Genomic DNA, 21824 nt, shown 5'->3' with positions numbered 1-21824 from the left:
AAATAGTGTCAGCGTTTTCATGTTTTGTAAATAAAATGTATCGTTTCCTCTCGTGGTGACACTTTAACAAGTGAAGCGCGATTAATGGTAATTAATGCACTAAAATATTTTAATCACATTTGTTTTAATTTAATTGAATGTAACAGTGTGCTCTCCAGACAACAGGGAACCGCTGTCAGTGCAGGAGTTCCTGCTCCACTGATCCCACTGATGCAGCAGACACGTGGCAGCTAGGATGAGAACAACAACAACAAACATGGAGGAATCATCCCTGAACCAAAGCAAACAAAAGCATGTGTTTGCTTTGGTTCAGGGAGGTTTTTCACTACACAATGACCAGGGTTTCCACCACTCTGAATGGACTTGACTTTCTTATAACATTGAAATTCTTATACAAATATTTTCAAGACATGAAAAGAGCTTTAGTTTAAATAAGGTGATGTAAAAACTTGAATATAGCCACCATGGTGATTTATTGTGCTATGTCAAACAGATGCAGAATAAACGATTTTGTCCTTTAAATGTGTGTATTGTCATGATTACCCATTAATGGACCCAAGTGCAGATGATTGCAGGCTGACAGAAGAGAAAGCGAAACTCAGGAAGCGGCTGAAGAGAAATTCAAGCGTGCACAGGAATCTAGAAAAATTCACAAGAACAACAAGGGATATAAGTCTTGGGACATTTACCGATTGACACGTAGTGACCATCTAGCAGCCAGCAGTCTGGAGCTTGTGAGGTAAGATCCACTGGAGTGGATGACGAGATGAGCTCCAGCTGCGCTGCCATTAAGCCCTTTAAGGAGGGCCTCTCAGATCTCTACCAGGTCTATAAGAATGTGAGGCATGGAGGTCGCTGAGGACCCTCTGATCCAACAGGGAACCGGGGACCCAGGACCTATTCTCAAAACCCTCCCATCTTACCGGGTGCTGTAAAGCATCCCTGTGTCGTCTGACCTTGAGGATGCTCTGCAGACTTATGGATGGACCGTGGTCGGAGACGAGGGGAGGAGGAAGCTCATTGGAGCGTGGACCGACTCAAAGAGCTTGGCTGCTGTGACTCGGAAGGCACGCTGGAGTCCTCGGGAGGCGGCAGCTGGTTAGTTCCTGAGCCTGACAATAACAGTGGATCAACATGGTGAATGACTTGTATATCATGGAAAAATAACCTCTTGTCTTCAGCAGAAAAAAATGTACGTTCATCAGATTGTGGTCCAACTGGGTCAAGTACGTGAAAGAACAATGGCCAGACCTTGTGGAGGTAGACAATTGTATATTGTATACAGTTATATATTGTTTGTTTCTGCCTCTTATCTTCCTTATGTCTATTTCTTAATTTGTTTTAGATTATTTCCCAAATATGCAAGAGATCGAAGCAAATGATGTGATGAAATCTAGAGTTGGCTTTTGCTTGGTTTCAGTTCCAGTGATCCAGATGGCCTCTGCTTGCCCCATGTCTGCTGCTCCTCTCTCACATCACTCTGTATGAAAAATGTGATTTGTTGCAGCTAAATTTGGTCGCAGAAATGAGGGAAATTGGAAATCCAATTCAGGTTTATTGGATCATGAAACCTATGCTGACGGCATCGAGAAAACAGTTGCAGACGTGACGGCTGAAGATTCATTGATGTCACATGAGCTTGATCCAACCACAGAAATGAACACCAGTCCAGTGAAAATGGCGCCCTCTGATGGGGATAAACAAAACCTGACGTCGATACAAAACTGACTTGAGGAGATTCATGTCTAAAGAGCTAAAGGGGCCGACAGAAGATCCAGGGCCAAGTGGATAGAAGAAGGTGAAAAACAGTACAGCATGTTTTTGTCGCCTAGAAAAAGAAGACATGGACAACGATGGTGTGAGGTGGAGCTCAGCGGTGGATCCAAATACAGAACGGATCCGCTTCTACAAAGTTCACAACCTTTATTCAACATGCAGCTCCAGACAGAACAATCCAAGCCAAGGGTGTGGTGTTAGCTTGTATATTGAAGTGGGCCTCGGGTGCATGTTTGGTGTGACACTATGGGATGTGCCAGGGAAGAAGAATAAATGACTCGCACCACTTAAAACCCACTGCTTATAACCACGCGACACACAACATGGTGTCAGAAGCTGGGTAGCGGGAAAAGAAAAGCAACTATGAGAGCTGAGAGTTTCCAGACGCCAGCGAGAGAGGAGACGACGCGGCTGCAACCTCCACAGCTAGTGGCTAATGCTAACGCTCCTCCCAGCGCTACATTCTCCATCCAACCTCCTGAAGCGTCGGACCAGTCTTGCGGGGAAAGTCCCCTGCTCATGGCAAAAACACAATGCCCATCCCCACTGCTGCTCTGGGAGAGACTTGTGAGCTCCTGATGACACTTTCTCTCTGACGGTGACAGACTCTCTGTCCAGCAGCATCAGAGCAGCTCAGACTCCAGGAAGAAGCTTCTGTCCAAACTCAGACTCCTCTTCTTTCCCTCCGTCTCTTGTGAGAGTCACTGCCATAGAAACAGAAGAAGACAGGTGTGGTGAGAAGACAGTGAGAAGGTGATGATCTTCCAAACTCATGTGACTCTGGAGTCAAAGACTGAAGAGAGTGAATGACTCCATATGTGATGATGAGGAAAGTCAACAGTGCTGCTTCTAGATCTGCACGGAGGCTCCTCACTAGCTGCTGCTGGACAACCAGCTTCTGCTGGACACCATGTTGGTGAGCAGTGTTCTGGCCAGTGACCTGGACTTGATGGAGACAAGTTCCAGCAGCAGATTCAAGGCTCACATGATGTCACCAACATCACAGCTGCTCCACTAGAAGCTGACAGAGTCCAGCAGTTCTCATGGATCAATCAGACACTCACACTTCTTCAGGTCAGATCTTTAACCTCTCTGGTCCACAGTCGTCCAGCCTGGAGGAAGAAAGAGAGAGAAGGATGAGAGCAGATCCATGTGACTTCAGATGTTTCAGGACTATTATCTCCTGCTGCTAAGTGGACGGCTCTTTCATGACTGTTGATGACAACAAAGATGGATCTCTGAACAACTGCTCAGTCTCCACTGTCTCCTTGGTGCTTCCACTGGTGTCCAGCAGGAGAACATGTCATGTGTTTGGATTCATGTGCTCAGTTCAGATGAAGAGTCTGAGCAGCCTCACACACCCACATCCTCTCTGTCTGCTCCTGGATCACATGTTCAGTCTGAAGCTCTTTGGAGCTCAGTCAGTCAGTTCTGCTGCTCTGTCCATACCTGAGAGTCTCCAGCCTCCAGTCTGGACTCCTCAGTCCAGCAGACAGCAGCTCCAGTCCTGGTCCTCCTGGATGGTTGTAGCTCAGGTCCAGCTCTCTCAGGTGGGAGGGGTTAGAGGTCAGAGCTGAGGCCAGAGAAGCACAGCCTCTCTCTGAGATCATGCACCCTCTCAGACTGTAATGAAGCAGAATGTGTTCTCAAAAAACCATGAGAGCAGAAGAACCGTCCAGATGTGGAGCAGAATTGAAGAGAGGAGATGATGTGTTCTGACCTGAGAGTCTCCAGGTGACAGTGTGGACTCTTCAGTCCAGCAGACAGCAGCTCCACTCCTGCATCCTTCAGGTCCCTGTTCCCACTCAGGTCCAGTTGTGTCAGACTAGAGGACGGAGAGCTGAGGACTGAGGACAGAAGGGAACCACTTCTCTCTGACAGTCCACAGTAGCTCAGGCTGTGAAAGAGACGAGACTTTTTCAATCGTGACAAGACTTGAAAGACTTGATGTGAGGAGCCACTGAACTCTTTCCATTCAGAAGATCATCATCACATTATTGTTGGAATATTTGAAGCACTTTTATATCAGTCAGGATCAACTTGATCAAACATGTCTGAAACACTGCGACTGTTGTGAGGCCACAGTGTTTTCCACTTGTCTTGTTCCATGATCATTCAAACTAATTTCAAGGTGACTCTCAGTTACTTAGTTCACTATTCACATTCGTTTTTGCAAGAAACGCAACAGACCTCATTTAGAAATGTTTCAAACGTTCAAACGAAAAAAAAGGATTTTTTTGAATAAACATGTCTAAAAACCAAGCATCCACATTCGTTTTCACATGATGATACATGTTGACATAAGTTAAAGATATGGAATAATGCAATATGAATGCAAAGACATGACAAGGATATTATTGTATACCGGCCTGCAGGGATTGTTAGTGTCCAGCAGGTGTCAGTGTTCACTCACACAGTTTCAACACAGTGTGTCCTTGTGTTGAGACGCTTTATGACGCCTCATGTATCCATCACTGCCTCTTCGCTTCTGGACAGGTGTCTTGCGACCCTGCTGAATATTTGCAACAGAAGGTTTGATGGTTCTGTGAAGGCGCCCGTCAAGCGAAACAACGTGTTCCCAGTTTCTGGGTGTGAGAAGTGTTCTGGTGCTGTACATGAAAGTACCACTGGGTGGCGCTACTGTGTCATGGTCAGTTCAAAATCACCTTTTCGGTTGTCACCTGCTCCAGTAAGCTGCGGTCACAGCATGAGAAAGATGCGTGTGTCTGGTTAATAAACAAGATCATCTTTGGACCAGAAGAATTGACGTCTCTCGTTCTTTTCCCACCTGAACGCAACGTGTTGCTGCCGCATTGGACAACTCAACAGCGCCCCAGTATCTCAGAGATTTCAAGAGCGCTGCATCCCTCTGAAAGACTCTCAACTATGGTTGACTTTTCCGAGTCAGTCAAGTCTCTTTTTTGGCCCATTTTTCCTGAGGAGAAGAATCTGCCTCATCCTTCTGCAGCCCTTAATCTAGGGTGTTGATGGCCTGAGGCCACACCCTCCTCGCTGCTCAAACACACATCAGCTGATATGCATCAAGCATGAATGCATGTCAGGACAGTAAGCCTTCAATAAGCCTTCAGGTTTATCCAGCTTGGAGTTGGACATGATGGATACAATGCTGACATGGTCAGAAGAATCACTTGCACCTCATAATAGTGCTCACAGTGTGTCTCCATCAGGATCAACTTGATCAAACACCAAGTCAACAACACAGTGGTGATGAACGAGCGACTCAAGTGTTGTTGTTCAAGAGGAGACTTCATCTTCACCTCCCTCTCTAACACAGTGCAGCAGAGGTTTCTTCAGAAGAGCAGACTTTCAGAGCAACTACTGACTCATTGGTTCATGCTGATGTTTGGAACATGAGCAAGTGAATGTGTTCATGTGATGTTGGTCTGATTTGGATCCTCAAGATGAAGTGGAACAGGAAATGTTTTTCAATATTCAGTTACAGAGAAGAAAGTAGCTCAAGATGTCACTTCAGCAGATGAAGGTCATGGTTGTCTACTTCCTCTGCAAAAGCTGTGTCTCCAGTCTTCAACTCAAAAAACATTTCTATTGTGTCCTGCAGATGGAAAGGTCCATCTGGAGGAAGAGAAGGTTGGAGCATTTCTTGGTTCCTCTTTAGAAGCTCAAACACATGACTACAGGAGGAACCTGCTGAAGACTGATGCCACTGAGAATCAGCTGCTTCATTGAAGAGCAAACTGTGACTCTCTGAAGCTGCAGTCTCCACCTCTGACTTTCACATTTCACCTGTGAAGGTGGACAAATGATGTGCTCTGACCTGAGAGTCTCCAGGTGACAGTGTGGACTCTTCAGTCCAGCAGACAGCAGCTCCACTCCTGCATCCTTCAGGTCTTCATTGAAGCTCAGGTCCAGTTGTGTCAGACTAGAGGACGGAGAGCTGAGGACTGAGGACAGAAGGGAACCACTTCTCTCTGACAGTCCACAGTAGCTCAGGCTGTGAAAGAGACGAGTGTCATCAACAAGTGAGACTTTTTCAATCCTCTATTGTGACAAGACTTGAAAGACTTGATGTGAGGAGCCACTGAACTCTTTCCATTCAGAAGATCATTGTGGTAGAAATGTAGGAGCGTCTACTGATAAATCTTCCTCTTCTTGATGTTCACACATCTCTGGTGTCCACTGTCAAATGTTTGGACTTGAAGGACAAATCTAATGACACCTCACATCATTTCTAAACCAGGAGCGCCATCTAGCGGCAGGACACTGCTTCATCAAGCCTGCACTACTGTTTCATGATGCCTCATCGACCCATCACTGCTGCGGGGAGGAGCGCTGTTCTGGATGAGCAGCGCGTGTTGCTTCATTTGGATGTGACACAAAGCCCTGTCAATGTGGAGGACACTTGAATGTGGCTCTTGAATCAGAGTCATCAGTCTTGAATGCTGATGTGTCTCTGATCATCCATCATTACATTCAGTTGCTCTGTGATCAGAGAATCTTCCTCTGGTCCTCTCAACCTCACACCATGTTCTGTTTGATGTCCTCACATCATTTCTAAACCAGGAGCGCCATCTAGCGGCAGGACACTGCTTCATCAAGCCTGCACTACTGTTTCATGATGCCTCATCGACCCATCACTGCTGCGGGGAGGAGCGCTGTTCTGGATGAGCAGCGCGTGGTGCTTCATTTGGATGTGACACAAAGCCCTGTCAATGTGGAGGACACTTGAATGTGGCTCTTGAATCAGAGTCATCAGTCATTAATGCTGATGTGTCTCTGATCATCCATCGTTACATTCAGTTGCTCTTTGATCAGAGAATCTTCCTCTGGTCCTCTCAACCTCACACCATGTTCTGTTTGATGTCAACTCTGCTGACTCAGCACAACACAGCTCACTGGAGTGTTGGAGCAAAGTGGTGAGAAAACTGTGACTCTCTGAAGCAGCAGTCTCCACCTCTGACTTTCACATTTCACCTGTGAAGCTGGACAGATGATGTGTTCTGACCTGAGAGTCTCCAGGTGACAGTGTGGACTCTTCAGTCCAGCAGACAGCAGCTCCACTCCTGCATCCTTCAGGTCCCAGTTCTTACTCAGGTGCAGTTGTGTCAGACTAGAGGACGGAGAGCTGAGGACTGAGGACAGAAGGGAACCACTTCTCTCTGACAGTCCACAGCAGCTCAGGCTGTGAAAGAGACGAGTGTCATCAACAAGTGAGACTTTTTCAATCCTCTATTGTGACAAGACTTGAAAGACTTGATGTGAGGAGCCACTGAAATCTTTCCATTCAGAAGATCATCATCACATTATGGTTGGAATATTTGAAGCACTTTTATATCAGTCAGGACCAACTTGATCAAACACCAAGTCAACAACACAGTCGTGATGAACGAGCGACTCAAGTGTTGTTGTTCAAGAGGAGACTTCATCTTCACCTCCCTCTCTAACACAGTGCAGCAGAGGTTTCTTCAGAAGAGCAGACTTTCAGAGCAACTACTGACTCATTGGTTCATGCTGATGTTTGGAACATGAGCAAGTGAATGTGTTCATGTGATGTTGGTCTGATTTGGATCCTCAAGATGAAGTGGAACAGGAAATGTTTTTCAATATTCAGTTACAGAGAAGAAAGTAGCTCAAGATGTCACTTCAGCAGATGAAGGTCATGGTTGTCTACTTCCTCTGCAAAAGCTGTGTCTCCAGTCTTCAACTCAAACATCATTTCTATTCTGTCCTGCAGATGGAAAGGTCCATCTGGAAGAGGAGAAGGTTGGAGCATTTCTTGGTTCCACTTTAGAAGCTCAAACACAGGACTACAGGAGGAACCTGCTGAAGACTGATGCCACTGAGAATCAGCTGCTTCATTGAAGAGCAAACTGTGACTCTCTGAAGCTGCAGTCTCCACCTCTGACTTTCACATTTCACCTGTGAAGCTGGACAGATGATGTGTTCTGACCTGAGAGTCTCCAGGTGACAGTGTGGACTCTTCAGTCCAGCAGACAGCAGCTCCACTCCTGCATCCTCCAGGTTGCTCCAGCTCAGGTCCAGTTGTGTCAGACTAGAGGACGGAGAGCTGAGGACTGAGGACAGAAGGGAACCACTTCTCTCTGACAGTCCACAGTTGCTCAGTCTGAATAAAATGAAGAAGGAAATTAAACATTCATGTCCAGTTCACATTAGGGCTGTAACCAGATCAGATTTGTGCTTGACGATTATCGCGGGCAAAACACGCTAACGATATTATCATGACATGGATCAAAATGTGAAGAACGATTCTGCAGTCAGTGAAATCCATCTGTAACTTGATGTTGTGTGTTTCTTCTCCAGTTGCCAAAGGAAAGAACAGCCTCTCCACTCCACTGCTGTCATCACTGAGGTTTCCAAATGAAGACCTGACTGGAACACTTCCTTTCCCTGCTCATACAACTCACTCTCTCTGCTGTCCAAAATCTTCAGGCTGCTGAATGCCAAGCTTGGATTTCCCCCCTTTCCAAGCTCCATGAGCTCAGCATTGTTTTGGAGTGGAACACAGTGTCTCCTAGTGAGGACTGTCAGAGTCTCAGCCTCTTTCCTGCACCAGGAGTCAGCGCCTCACTTCCCCTCTTTGGAGGCTCAACACTTGCTGGTTCTGGTGTCGTTTCACTCGGTGATGGAGCCGTTTACACGACATTGAAAATTCATTTTTTAATATCGCGAGGATCATCAATAGCGGTACATGGCTACAGCCCTAGTTCAGATCATCAGAGATGTTTCAGTGTTTGATCCACTTACAGAACTTTCTTTGAAGCCTGGACCACTGGCAGCAGCCTCTCAAAAGCCTCCACTGAAGCAAAGTACTTCTTCAGGTCAAACACGTCCAGATCTTCCTCTGAGGACAGTAAGATGAAGGCCAGGGTGGACCATTGAGCTGGAGACAGTTGATCTGTGGAGAGACGTCCTGATCTCATCTGCTGTTGGACCTGCTCCACTAGAGAAGTGTCCTTCACTTCACTCAGACAGTGGAACAGATTGATGATTCTCTCTGGAGACACCTTCTCCCTTATCTTCTCCTTGATGAGCTCTGCTGTTTTCCGATGGGTCCAGGAGCTACTTCCTGTCTGTGCCACCAACCCTTGAAGGAGCCTCTGGTTGGTCTGGAGAGAAAGACCCAGAAGGAAGCGCAGGAACAGGTCCAGATGTCCATTTGGACTTTCTGCAGCTTCATTTATTGCTCTCTGGTAGAATGGTTTGATGTGATGTCCAAAGATTTTTGCCAGTAGTAATGTTTTCTGTGAGTCGAGCAGGTTGACTCCCGAGTTGAAGAACTTCAGGTGGACGTGAAGAGCAGCCAGAAACTCCTGGAGACTCAGGTGGATGAAGCAGAAGACCTTCTCCTGGTACAGTCCTCTCTCCTCTCTGAAGATCTGTGTGAAGACTCCTGAGTAAAGTGCAGCAGCTGTGATGTCGATGCCACACTCTGTGAGGTCTGACTCATAGAAGATCAAGTTTCCTCTCTGCAGCTGCTCAAAAGCCAGTTTTCCCAGAGACTCCATCATCTTCCTGCTCTCAGGATCCCAAACTGGGTCGGTCCCAGCTCCTCCATGGTACTTGAGCTTCTTGACTTTGGCCTGAACCACCAGGAAGTGGATGTACATCTCAGTCAGCGTCTTGGGCAGCTCTCCGGTCTCTCTGCTCTTCAACATGTCCTCCAGAACTGTGGCAGTGATCCAGCAGAAGATGGGGATGTGACACATGATGTAGAGGCTTCGTGAGCTCCGGATGTGAGACATGACGGTGGTCTGCTCCTCATCTCTGAACCTCTTCCTGAAGTACTCCTCCTTCTGGAGGTCAGTGAACCCTCTGACCTCTGTCACCATGTCCACACACTCAGGAGGGATCTGATTGGCTGCTGCAGGTCGTGTGGTGATCCAGAGCTGAGCTGAGGGAAGCAGCTTCCCCCTGATGAGGCTGGTCAGCAGGACGTCTACTGAGGTGGACTCTGTAGCTGCTGTCAGGACCCGACTGTTGAAGTCCAGAGGGAGTCGACACTCGTCCAGACCGTCCAAGATGAACAGAACCTGGACTCCTTCAAAGCTGCTGAGTCCTGAGTCTTTGGTTTCAGGAAAGAAGAGATGAACAAGTTCCACCAAACTCAACTGCTTCTCTTTCAGCAGGTTCAGCTCTCTGAAGGTGAAAGGAAACACCAGCTGGAAGTTGTGGTGGGCTTTGTCTTCAGCCCAGTCCAGAGTCAGCTTCTGTGTCAGGAGGGTCTTCCCAATGCCAGCCACGCCCTTCGTCAGCAGGCTCCTGATTGGTGGGTCTGTGTCAGGTGAGGCTTTAAAGAGGTCTTCTGGTCTGATGGTAGTTCCTGGTCTGGTCTGCTGCCTGGTTGCTGCTTCGATCTGTCGGACCTCGTGCTCCTGGTTGACCTGCTCTGTGCCCCCCTCAGTGATGTAGAGCTCTGTGTAGATCTGATTCAGAGGGGCAGAGTTTCCTGCTCTAGCGACCCCCTCAGACACACTGTGGAACTTCTTCTGCAGGCTCCTCTTCAGTCGCCCTGCACACGCTCCAGCACCACTTCCTGAATGAAGAGAGAAGTCACATGATCAGAAGATTCTAGAAGGCAAAACTTGAAGATATCAACCGATTGAATGTTCAAATCCTCTTACTGCTCCAAAGAACATCAGCAAGATTCTCCTCCTTCATGTTCCTCAGGAGGTTGATGTCAGTCTCCTCAAACAGCTGAAACACAAACATGTGACCTGATCATGTGACAGAGAAAACCTGCTGACCTTCAGAGGTCACCAGGATCCTGCTCCCAAATCTCCAGAAGGGAGGCAGGTCTCAGTCCAGGTCTAACCTGGACCTGTTGGAACTGAGAGTCAACAGAGAATCAGCGTCAGTCAGAGCAGTAGAAGAGCTTCAGTCCAGACTCTTCTCCAAACAGGTCTAGTTGTCCAGAGCTTCCATGAAGCAGCAGAAGCAGCTGACTGGTGAGTTAGCAGCTGTTGGAGCTAGTAGGAGGAGCTAACACTTGAACGTACCTGCAGTGTGGAGTCCAGATCTGTCTGATGCTGCTGGACACACTGGAGACTGAGAACATCTGAGAGCTGCTGATCCTCCCTGTGAAGAACATCAAAGGGAGGCAGTGAAAAGACTCTCAGTGTTCAGGACCAGACTCCATGACTCTCATGTGCAGCTCACAGTTGATGGAGCACATTTGATTCCAAACTCTTCACCCTCTTTAGTCATGTCAACACTCTTTTATTTGTGCACTTTTCTGCTTGTCAGATGAAGGAGACAAACCAAGACTCCGAAACCAAACCAAGACTCAGAGTGAAGGAGCCTCAGAGACCTTTGTTCAGACCCAACAATCCCATCAGTGGAGTCACAGAGGGACAGAAGAGCTCACCTCTCTCCTGAAGACTCTTGTCCACCTTTGAAGTCCAGAGGAGCAGCCATCGACCTATCACTCTTCAGAGACTGACAGCTGAGTTCAGACTCTTCTGGTTTCTCCTGATGGATCCTGATGGAGACACAACTCTGATCAACACTTCAACCATCTGACCATGTGATGTCCTCTCAGTGTTGCTCCTGCTCTGTCTCTCACCTGCTCCTCCTCTGATGCTCCTGTCCTCCTCTGAAGTCAATCATCCTTCCCATAGACGCGTCACTCTTCAGAGACTGACAGCTGGGAGCAGGTCCAGGTCTGTGTCCTCGTCCAGCAGCGTCTGATGTGAGTGGCTTTGATCTGAACACACAGAAGTTGCAGTGTGGAAATGATTTCAAGTGTTTGGAGCTCTGACAGGAGAACTGATCTTCTCACCTCTCAGCTCTGGTCTGGCTGCCATGGTCCTCACCCAGAGGGGCTTTAGAGGGAGGAGCTTCCTCCTGTCTGTCCACACCTTCACACCAACACAACAGCAGCATCACTGGTGCTTCTTGTCAACAAGCAAACTTCAGTCATCAGGGTCAGGCTCAAACTCTCTTCGGTGATCAGATCCACGTTCACTGACTGAGAGCAGAGCAGCTGCTGCTGTTCTTCACATGACGTCATGTGTCTGGCCTGCCCTCAGGTCTCAGCCTCTCCAACATCTGTCTGATGTTCATTATGATCGGACCTTTCCTTCAGAGTCCACTGATCCAACTGTCTCTACTGACCTCACCACGGTTCCATCTGTCACTTGATCAGAGTTTCAGCTTCAAGACCACATGACTCACACAATCTCCACCAGTCTCTTCACATGTTTGAGTCTCACACTTGACTGTGTCTCCACCTCCAGAGTTTTCTGCTCAGGATGTGAAGGAAAACAGATTTCCAGTGCAACAACCTTCAACATGTGTCAGAATGTTGAAGAAACAAGTGACTCAGTTTATCACAACAGACGACGTCTGTGGGACCAAATCTGAGGTGCAGCCTTTCAAAAGTCTGATATCTATTGTGCGTCTTTACTCGGATCCTCGAATGTCAAAGGTGACGTCAGACTCATGAGGCTCAAGTCACTGACCTGTGAGTCTCGGGTCCATGTCGGAGCTCAGTTGTTCCGGTCCAAAGTTGTGAACTCAGATTGTGTTCGATGTCAGTGTGTTGATCCACAGCAGTGAGTCCCGTGTGTGTGTGTGTGTGTGTTCCACCACCGCCTGGATGATCGGAGCTGGAGAGACTGGAAATATTGGAGTGAAAAACAGCCTTCAGATCAGACGGGAATCGAACCGCACCCTCTGGTTCAGCGCGTCTCTTACTTTCACTTTCACTCCCCTCCCCCACACATGTCCAGGAAACAGCGCTGTCCCTGAACGCGTCAGTTCCAGTCTCTTTATCTTCCATCCACATCTGACCAAAGACGTTTGTGAGCGGCGACTTTATTTATTCCAGCAAGTCAAAAACGAGCTGCGCCGCGTCTGTTGGTGACGTTCACCTTTGACCTGAGCTCACCCGCGCATTCCAGTGAGCCGTCATCCCAAGGCGACAGACCACGTGATCCCTCCTTCGGAAAAAAACGCCAGCAGTGAACTCGACGATCTCAACCTGGTCAAGTGCTGAACCGCAGAACAGCGCCCTCTTGCGGCCGTGAAGTCCCCCTTTTCGTGTTCAACATGGATTACAAAGTGAAAATCTCAGTGTAAGTGTTAGTGTAGTAAGGATGCTTGTGGACTGTAATGTTTTTGTTTTTTTTTAAGTTTGGATTCTAAAACATCCACTTTTCCAAGATTTAGACGATGTAGCTCAGTGTAACAGAGTCAACATTTGATTATTTTATTTTAATAAGTTTTATTTATTTTGTTTGTTCATGCGTATTTTTGTTGTGTGTATATCTATCTGGATGGATGGATAGATAGATATCCATCACTCTGGACAGCTGTGTCCAGACAAAGCTGGAGGAGAGCGAGGACCATCAGCAGACAAGAGGAAACATAAAAAAAACCTTTATTATTGTCGCATGCTTCCACCGCATCAGAAGTACAATGATATTGCACTGTCTTTGAGTCTCCCATCAATCTTCATCCTCCTCATCGGAGCTGACTCACAGAGGCGGGTGACACGAGTCCTCCGGACACTTGGCGCAGTGTGTGAGTGCGCACATCTCGCACCGCACACATCCACAGTCAAGCAAACCCAGGCAGCAGCCACGCATTTCCTGTACAAACACGCCGCTACGTCAGCGAGTGACAGACACAAGGAAGGTCAACAAGAACACAAATATGCTGAGTACGTGTGTGTTAGAAGGTGTGTGTGCTCCCCGTGAATCGGAGCTTCTCAGGCGGCACAGGCTTCACCAACGGCGCAGACGTGTGCAGAGCTCTCGCTGATGACGTGCGTGAGAAGGCACACAGAGTGTAGCACGCGGAGGGACTCATGGTCCGACCTCAGTGGTGGATATCCTGGAGCAAGATGGTGGCGGGAGTGGGGAGTCTACTTCGGGTGAGTAAAGAAAGCAGACGCTTCCTCAGTAGGGAGACCAGTCAGGCGCTCCAGCTCTCGCCCTCCTGACACGTACGAGTTTGAAGCTCCTGAACTTGTTGAAGGCCGTCCGCCGAGGGTCCACCTCTACTCTGACCTAACGTCTTCCTCGCCTGAGGTCCATGAAACCAGATCCGGCCCACGAAAGCAGAAGGGAGCTCACGTACAGCAAACACCCACACACCGACCCGTGACACGCACACGCACAGTGTTTTAAATGCTCACAGAGAGAACATGCACAACATGGACTCTCTTTCACACACACACACACACACACACAACACACAGAAAGCTTCAACACTTTTGAGCCCAAAACAGGAAGGAAACCACAGCCACTTGGTCCAGAAACAAAACGAGGGAGATACCAGAGTGATACCAGGGCAGATCTGACTCGGACGTCGGCAGGTTTGTTGAAGCGCTGGGTTCTTCTCTGTTCCAACCCTCCAAGTGAGTCCCGTGTCCTCCTCAGCCTGGACTCACTCAGGGAATCATCAGAACTGGGAGTTCTGGATCGGCTCTGCTACGTCTTCTTGGAGCCCGGTCTGTCCTGTTGGGTCACGCTGCACATGGCACTTGTTTTCTGTGCAACAGTCTTCCTGCCCTGAGGCTCAGGGTTTGGTGGAGCTCGCGAAGAGGCAGCAGCGGTGGCGGCGGACGAGGCGCCCTTGCTAGGCAGTGGCACCGGGTCCTTCTGAGTGAATCTGGGGGGCCTCAGCGGGGTGGCGGGGGACGACGCCTGCTCTGCTCGCCGCCGGATGCCAGGCGACTGAGCTGGGGTGGGATGGGGTGGGATGTCTAAAGCGACACCGTGGGGCGTTTTATCCGCGAGGCTTCCGAGTCTGACGGGACCTAGGACACTCTTGGCAACGGTCGCCTGCTGAACCACCACTTTTTCAACACTACTCTCGGAGGGTGAGGTGGCAGCGGCGGCGGCACAAAGTCTGCGATTGTCTGCCTCCTTTTTCTCCTTGGGGATCCCAGGAGAGGAGCAAGAGGTGCGCGAGGCAGGAGTGGCGGGCTCCGGGGTGTTTGGCGGATTGGCTTCCACAGCCCGCTCTGCTGGACCAGACTTGGAGCTCCTCAAGGCCGGTGGTGGGGTGTATGGGAATAATATTAAATTACAAAATAAATATATTAATCAAGCTATATTATTAAATTGAATTACTTTATAATGTTTTGTTAAATAATAATAAGATTGTGTTCAACAGATGCGGAGAATAAGGGAATGGCATCTGACGTGAGGAACCTTTTGGAGACCATCTGTGGCGTCGTAAACCAATTAACCAGGTGGAGAACGGATGAGTTGACAGAAGCAAGATACCAAAGAAGGACGGATTGGGTCATCTGCTCCGCCATTGTCGCCAATAAAGGACAGATATATAAACATCCTAAAGGGATTTCCAGACGTGGTGGAGGCGACACAAGATCTGGAATCTGACCCAGGACGACCAGGACCATAAGAAGACCAGGACCAATCAGTGGTGACTACACCCCAAGATGAACTGAAATGTGTCATAAAAGGGTCAGGGCCAGAGATAGTCTTGGTCACTCTACACCACTGGAGCTAAGGCTAAGTCAGGCGTAGTTGTGACCCAGAGCTCTGTTAGGGTAATTAGACTCCTCTGTCAGGGAATAAATTCTTTTGGATTTTAAGTTGTGGGTTTTTGGTAGAGAGAGAGAGAGAGAGAGAGGAAAAGGTAAATTGGTAAAAGAAGAGATGAATTTCTTGCTTAGTAAGTCAGAGGAAGATGTGTGGTCGGATGTGTGTATTTTACACGGATGTAATAAGTATAATAACGAGAGTCAGAAAAAGATGGATGACTTGTATGCGGAGATAGAGACACAAGTTTTGGCTGGGGTGGATAAGGAGAGAAAAGAAAAACATAGAAATAGATTAAATAAAGAGTGGGTGGTGTTACGGAAGGAGAAGGGATTTCTGAGGCAGAAATGTACTATGAAACATTTATCTGAGAATTTGCAGCAGAAGGAAAGAAGAGTTGTGGATAAAGGAAAGAAGTTGAAAGATGAGGTGAAAACAGCTACATGGTTGAAAACGAGGGAGCTGAGGGAGTTGAGAGAAGAGAATGAGGAGACCAGAATGCTGTTTGTGACATGATGGTCGTGGCTTCAGTGTGAGGGGAGGAAGCAGCCCCACCCCCCATGACAGAGTCCACAACAGGTCACAGACAGGAGCGCGCAGACGAGCTATCCAACTATCCAATGATGATCCACAATCAGGGAGTATTGCAGTATCATGAGTCAGAGATGAAAGATCTGACCCTGGGAACTAATAAATTGCCAAGTTTGACTGCAGGTGGTGAAGAGTGGATTGGAGCATTAAAGACACATATGGACAGCATTTTACTTGCGGTTGGCGATGTGGTGAGAATCATCCGTGCATGTTGCAGTTCAGTATAACAATCTGACCAAATTCTTCACATGACCGGACTTGATTCTGCAGAGTTAACTTCTCCTTTTGGAGGTTTTGCTTCTTATTTTTTTACAGTGATCAGAGATTTGTTCCCTCAAGTGCCCCGACAGTTCAGACGACACGCCAGCCACGGACCCCAGCTCTCACTATGACAAGTGCCTGACTCTGTGGACCGATAAAACTGGTGCTCGTCCGTCCAGAAATGATGAAGCAGAGATCGTCATGCTGAATCTGAAAGAAAAAAAAATGGCAAGGGCAAGCAGGACCAGCTTTTGAAGCTGCGACTCGCACCAGTCCGTCGCAATGCCATGATTCACAAACAAAGAGGGAAGGATAAAGCTAAAGGGGAGAAACAGATGTGGATGGCTCAGGGAACCGGTCAATCGAGAGGCGGAGCCATGGATCGTGGGAGGGGTGACCCTGGAGGCGGTAGGGGAAGCATCACTCAACCCGCCTACCAGCAACAACCTCAAGTGTGTCATCGCTGCGGAGATCCAACCCACTGGGTGAGAGACTGTCCACACCCTCCTGTGTTACAACAAAGGTTTGGAGGAGTGGCAATGAGAGGCGCCAGACCCGGACCTAGGGGAGGGGGAGCCCCCAGTGGTCGAGGTGGTCGAGGACCAGCGCCCTGGAATCAACAACATTATCTACCGCAGCAGCAGAGTTCAGCCTCTGTCAAAGTGGAGGGACAGACTGTCAACATGTTAATGGACACTGGAACCACACTGTCCACCATCAAGCCTTTGAATCCCACCAAAGAGACACTCTGGAAATCACATGATGCTGATGGGACTCACATGAACTGCAGCCTCAATGACTCAGGGTGTGCTGGCAACTACATGCAGAGTCGCTTGAAGATGAAGTCGCTGACATCTATTGGGTTCGTTTGAAACCAGAGCAAGAAGGGGAAGGTGGTGTGTACTCGACCTTCCTGCTGTGGAAGCCCTGGAACGATTCAGTGGCCTCATTAAGACCTCCGATTGACCCCCTCCACCTCACTCTGTTTTATGGCCAAAATCAAGATTTGATCTACCAAGAAGCATTTGAATCAGTTAAAGGGGTAAAAATGTGTTATATTCCCGACGTGCATGCAAACAATCAGGAACTCAGCCAGTGATACTCTTTTGCATCCGTTTATTTTCCTGAACTACCGGACTACAAACACACACATGTATTAATGGGCAGGCGAATCACTTATGCACGATTGCTGTATTTCTACCCAACAAAAAGTAGTGCTTCTATTTTATAACAATAAAATAACATAGTATTTTTGCAAATACATAACAATTCCTCCCTTCTAGCTATAATACCCTTGTTATAGAAAACACTTAACATCTAGGAAAGATAAAAGAAATCTGAAGCACCATTAATTAAATAACATCAAGACACCATATTGCCGATGTCATTGTTTTCGTTTAACGTAGAACTCTGTTTAAGATTTACAAACTACAAGTCAGTCTCTGTAGGGGTCTTCGCTTCCTCTCAGGATAACGCCGCACAGAGACATCTGGTTCGGATACACACTCAGGGTTGACAACTTCTGAGGTTTGGTTGTTGTTGCTGTTGGCGGTATCATCCAAGGCACCAAAAGCTTCATCTGAGTTCTGAGAAGGGTCCGCAGTTTGTATTGGTGTCTGCACTTGTGAGCATGAAGCATCCAGAAGCTGGTCGACATGCCTGCGCCAGACCAAGTTGGAACCCACAGAAACTTTGTAGGATCATGGTCCTGTCTTCTCCACTTTTGGTTAGGACGACGATAATCTCTGGCCAATACTTTCTGTCCAAGATCAAAGGTCGTCAACCTATTCTGTTGTTGGCTGGGCGAAGATTGTCTTTCCTGCACATGTTTCTGGATGTCTGGTTTTAATAAGTCCAAGCGTGATCTGAGTTTCCTTCCCAAGAACAACACTGCTGGTGTCTGTCCCGTTGTTGCATGGACAGTGTTTCTGTACGCCAGCATAAAGCTGGAAACCTTGTGTTGTAGTGACAGACCTTCTTTTACACTTGCTTTCATGGATTGTTTGAATGTTTGTACAAAACGTTCTGCTAATCCATTGGTAGCTGGGTGATGTGCTTTATGCCATTACTTCTGAGGAAACTCTGGAACTCTTCCCCTGTGAATTGGCTGCCATTGTCACTCACAAGTTGAGAAGGAAGGCCATTCCGAGCAAAGAGCGTTGGAAGAAGGGAAACTGTCGTCGCAGCAGTCGCTTTCTTTACCATGAACACTTCAGGCCACTTTGAGTCTGCATCCACGACTACTAAAAACATATGGTCCAAAAATGGAGCAGCATAGTCCGCATGTATGCGCTGCCAGGGAGTCGTAGGCCATTCCCAAGAGTGGACTGGTGCGGTTGGTGGTTGACGTTGACTTTGCTGACATCCTGTGCATGTCTTGGTCAGAGCCTCAATTTGGCTGTCCATGCCAGGCCGCCACATGTAACTTCGAGCAAGACTTTTCATCTTTACCACACCTAAATGTCCTTCATGCAATGAAGTGAGAACTTTCGAGCGTAGTTTGGGTGGAACAACCACTCGTGCACCCCACATTATGCATCCTTGGCAGATGGTCAGTTGATCTCGTCGGACAGAGAACTCTTTGAATAGAGGGTCCACAGATGCAGGCCAACCACTCGTAGTCAGGTTGTAGACCATTGACAGAGTTGGATCATTCCTCGTTTCCGTTTGAATTTGAGCACTTGTGATGGGTAGTGGTTCCATTTGTGAGATGTGTAAAACTAGGGCTGGGTCAGTAACATCTTCAACACTGGTAGTGGCAGGCGTGATAGACCATCAGCATTTGCATGGAGCTTAGAACTTTTGTACTGGACAGTGTAGTTATGTGCACCCAGGAACAATGCCCATCGTTGTAAACGTGCTGCAGCCATTATTGGGACACCTTTGTGGGGGCTGAAAATGGACCCTAGAGGTCTGTGATCAGTAATCAAGGTGAATCTTTTTCCATACAGATACTGATTGAACTTCTTCACACCCCATACCAGGCTCAGGGCTTCTGGATCTATTTGGGAATCATTGTGCTCAGCAGTTGTCAGGGACCTGGAGGCAAAAGCCATGGGTCGCTCTGTGCCATCGTCCATTCTGTGTGACAGTACCGCACCTATGCCACATGGTGATGCATCTGTAGCAAGACGTACTGGAAGTTCTGGGTCGAAATGACTGAGAACTTCATCTGACGTTATCAGCTGTTTTGCTGCTCTGAAAGCTTTTGCACAGTCACATGTCCAGTTCCACTTGGTGTTTTTCTGTAGCAACAAGTTCAGAGGGTGTAAAACGCTTGCTCGATTGGGCAAAAAACTTGTGATAGTCATTAACTAGTCCCAAAAATGAGCGTAACTGGCTGACATTTTCTGGTTCAGGAGCATTCAGGACAGCGTCAACCTTTTCTTGTGTCTTGTGAAGACCACGTCTGTCAATTTTCTGACCACAGTATTCGATGGAGTCTTTTAAGAACTGCACGTAGCCAAATTGCAGGGGCGCTACTGATGCCAAACACTAATGTGTTATACTGAAACAGACCCTTGTGCGTGTTAATGGTCAGGTATTTCTTGGATGATTCTTCCATCTCCATTTGTAAATATGCCTGGGCAAGGTCAATCTTTGAGAACCACTTGCCATCAGTCATTGCTGTAAAAATGTCGTGGGGTTATTTTTGGCAGTGGATACTGATCGGCTTGCATTGCGGGGTTGATGGTCACCTTGAAATCTGCGCAGATTCTGGTTTTGTCGCTGTTCTTTTTTCCAACAGGAGCTATTGGCGTGGCCCACTCAGACCAATCCACTTGAGACAATATCCCTTGCTGCATCAGATGTTGAAGCTCAGCTTCCACTCTGGGACGTAGTGCGTATGGTCCAGGACGTGACTTGTGAAACCTTGGCTTGGCCTTATCATCGAGCTCGATACGAGCTTTAATATCTTTCAGTCTTCCAATGCCTTCTTTAAACTCCTCAGCATGTTTGTCCAATATCTGTTGGACTTGTTTCTTTATACAATCCGATGTTTCTTTGCTTGTGGCTTGCAGTGCTTTTATTGCATTCCAGTTCAGGTTTATACGTTTCAGCCACTGTCGTCCAAATAATGGTCCTCCTCCTTGTTTGAGCACATACAACTCCAGGTTGCACTTTTCATTCTCATACTTGACTTTTACTTTCCGCTTCCCCACTGGTATCATCTTTTCACCAGTGTATGTCTTCAATCTGACATTTGTACTCTTCAGTTTCATTTCTGGGAAGTACCTCTTGTAATCATTCAAACTTATGATGGACCATGCTGATCCAGTGTCCAGTTCCATTTTCAGTTTGACACCATTCACCTTTCACTGAATCCAAATGATCTCATTGTGATCATGTTCTGTTGAATACAACTCCATGCAAGCCACACTCTCCTCATTTGAATCACTGGAGCCTGTGTGTGTTACTTCATCAACGTTTCTGTCCTTCTCAGTTTCTATTTCTGTCACTGTATTTTGACTTGCACATTTTCTGTACGTGTCCTTTTTTATTGCACTGTCGACACACTTTGTCTTTAAACCAGCAATCAGACGGCTTATGAGACTTTGTCCCACATCTGTAGCAGGGCTGAACACCTTTATCGTCTTGCTTCGACTGGATCTTGTGCAGGGAGTTGGCGGCTGTATTTGTTCCTTGCAGCTCATCTGCCAGATACTCCGACACAGACTCGCTCCTCGACTGATTTCTTTTGTCAAACCTGAAACGCTCCGCTATCACCAGTGGTGTCGGATTTAAATGTCGTCTCAGGACGTCCGTTATCTTTGCAAACGTTTTGTCTGCGGGTTTAGTGGGAGCAATTAAGCTGCGCAACAAGTTATAGGTCTTTGTGCCCATGACGCTGAGCAGGACTGCAACTTTTCTGTCCTCATTGCAAATACATAACAGTGGAAAACACTTGTTACTTTGGCTGTTTTGCCCAAAACAAAAGCAAAGACAGTTGTTTTGATCAGAGCATCTGGATTTAGAATGGAGTGTGATGAAGTTGATCTTTGGACAGGTGCGGCAGGTGAACTCTGAACAACTGACTGTTGAAGCACGCGTGACCACTCCTGCATTCTGTCCTCTGTTTGAAGTGGACTTTTGAGCACAGGTGTGAAACTGAGACGTCTTGAACCTTGAGGTGGGTTTGGGTTCATCCTGGTGGTCTGGATCATTTCAGCAGCTGAGGAGTCTGAAGTCACACACAGACACACAACATGGCTGGAACTGGACTCTTGAAAACACACTCTCACCTCTCTGTTCATCTTTTACAGGACGCCCCGCCTCCCTCACGGGGCGTGTTCCTCTGTCAGAGTGTGTTTCTGTGAGCAGGATCAGAAGGAGCTGAGCTCAGCTGGAAGATTCACCTGCAAACATGGACACACGTCTGCAGACCAGAGGAGAGCTGCTCACAGGTCAGTGACCTTCAGACTGTCCACACAAGAGGGTGAAGGGATGAATCAGGAGTGAGGTCCTGAGGTGAAGGGATGAATCAGGAGTGAGGTGGTGAGGTGGTGAGGTGAAGGGATGAATCAGGAGTGTGGTCCTGAGGTGAAGGAATGAATCAAGAGTGAGGTGGTGAGGTGAAGGGATGAATCAGGAGTGTGGTCCTGAGGTGAAGGGATGAATCAGGAGTGTGGTCCTGAGGTGAAGGGATGAATGAGAAGAGACTAATTCTCAACTGTTGATGGA

General features: G+C 47.7%; 2 protein-coding genes across 5 annotated transcripts in view; one reads left to right on the top strand and one right to left on the bottom strand.

The window, feature by feature from the left end:
* Positions 1–21824, top strand: part of LOC128762776 (NACHT, LRR and PYD domains-containing protein 12-like) — a 65293-nt gene that overhangs the window by 21200 nt on the left and 22269 nt on the right. The gene's annotated exons all lie outside the window — the stretch shown is intronic.
* Positions 1202–12661, bottom strand: LOC128765484 (NACHT, LRR and PYD domains-containing protein 12-like). Of its 3 annotated transcripts, none has more exons than XM_053878251.1 (15): positions 12448–12661; positions 12237–12392; positions 11555–11633; positions 11339–11479; positions 11141–11254; positions 10773–10851; positions 10398–10470; positions 8521–10309; positions 7706–7879; positions 6761–6937; positions 5573–5749; positions 3497–3673; positions 3226–3399; positions 2841–2888; positions 1202–2480 (listed from the first exon to the last, which is right to left on the bottom strand). In XM_053878251.1, exons 2-14 carry the CDS (start codon positions 12253–12255, stop codon positions 2852–2854), a joined length of 3210 nt encoding a protein of 1069 aa, XP_053734226.1. In that variant the 5' UTR covers positions 12256–12392; positions 12448–12661; the 3' UTR covers positions 1202–2480; positions 2841–2851. The 3 variants fall into 3 exon arrangements, with proteins under 3 accessions (XP_053734226.1, XP_053733419.1, XP_053732556.1); XM_053877444.1 differs by having other exon boundaries at positions 12472–12661; XM_053876581.1 differs by having other exon boundaries at positions 12237–12465.

The sequence above is a fragment of the Synchiropus splendidus genome, chromosome 1, assembly GCF_027744825.2.
Source record: "Synchiropus splendidus isolate RoL2022-P1 chromosome 1, RoL_Sspl_1.0, whole genome shotgun sequence".
Classification (NCBI taxonomy): domain Eukaryota; kingdom Metazoa; phylum Chordata; class Actinopteri; order Syngnathiformes; family Callionymidae; genus Synchiropus; species Synchiropus splendidus.
The sequence above is the reverse complement of the archived record's forward strand: the minus strand, read 5'-3'. Positions and strand labels throughout refer to the sequence as shown.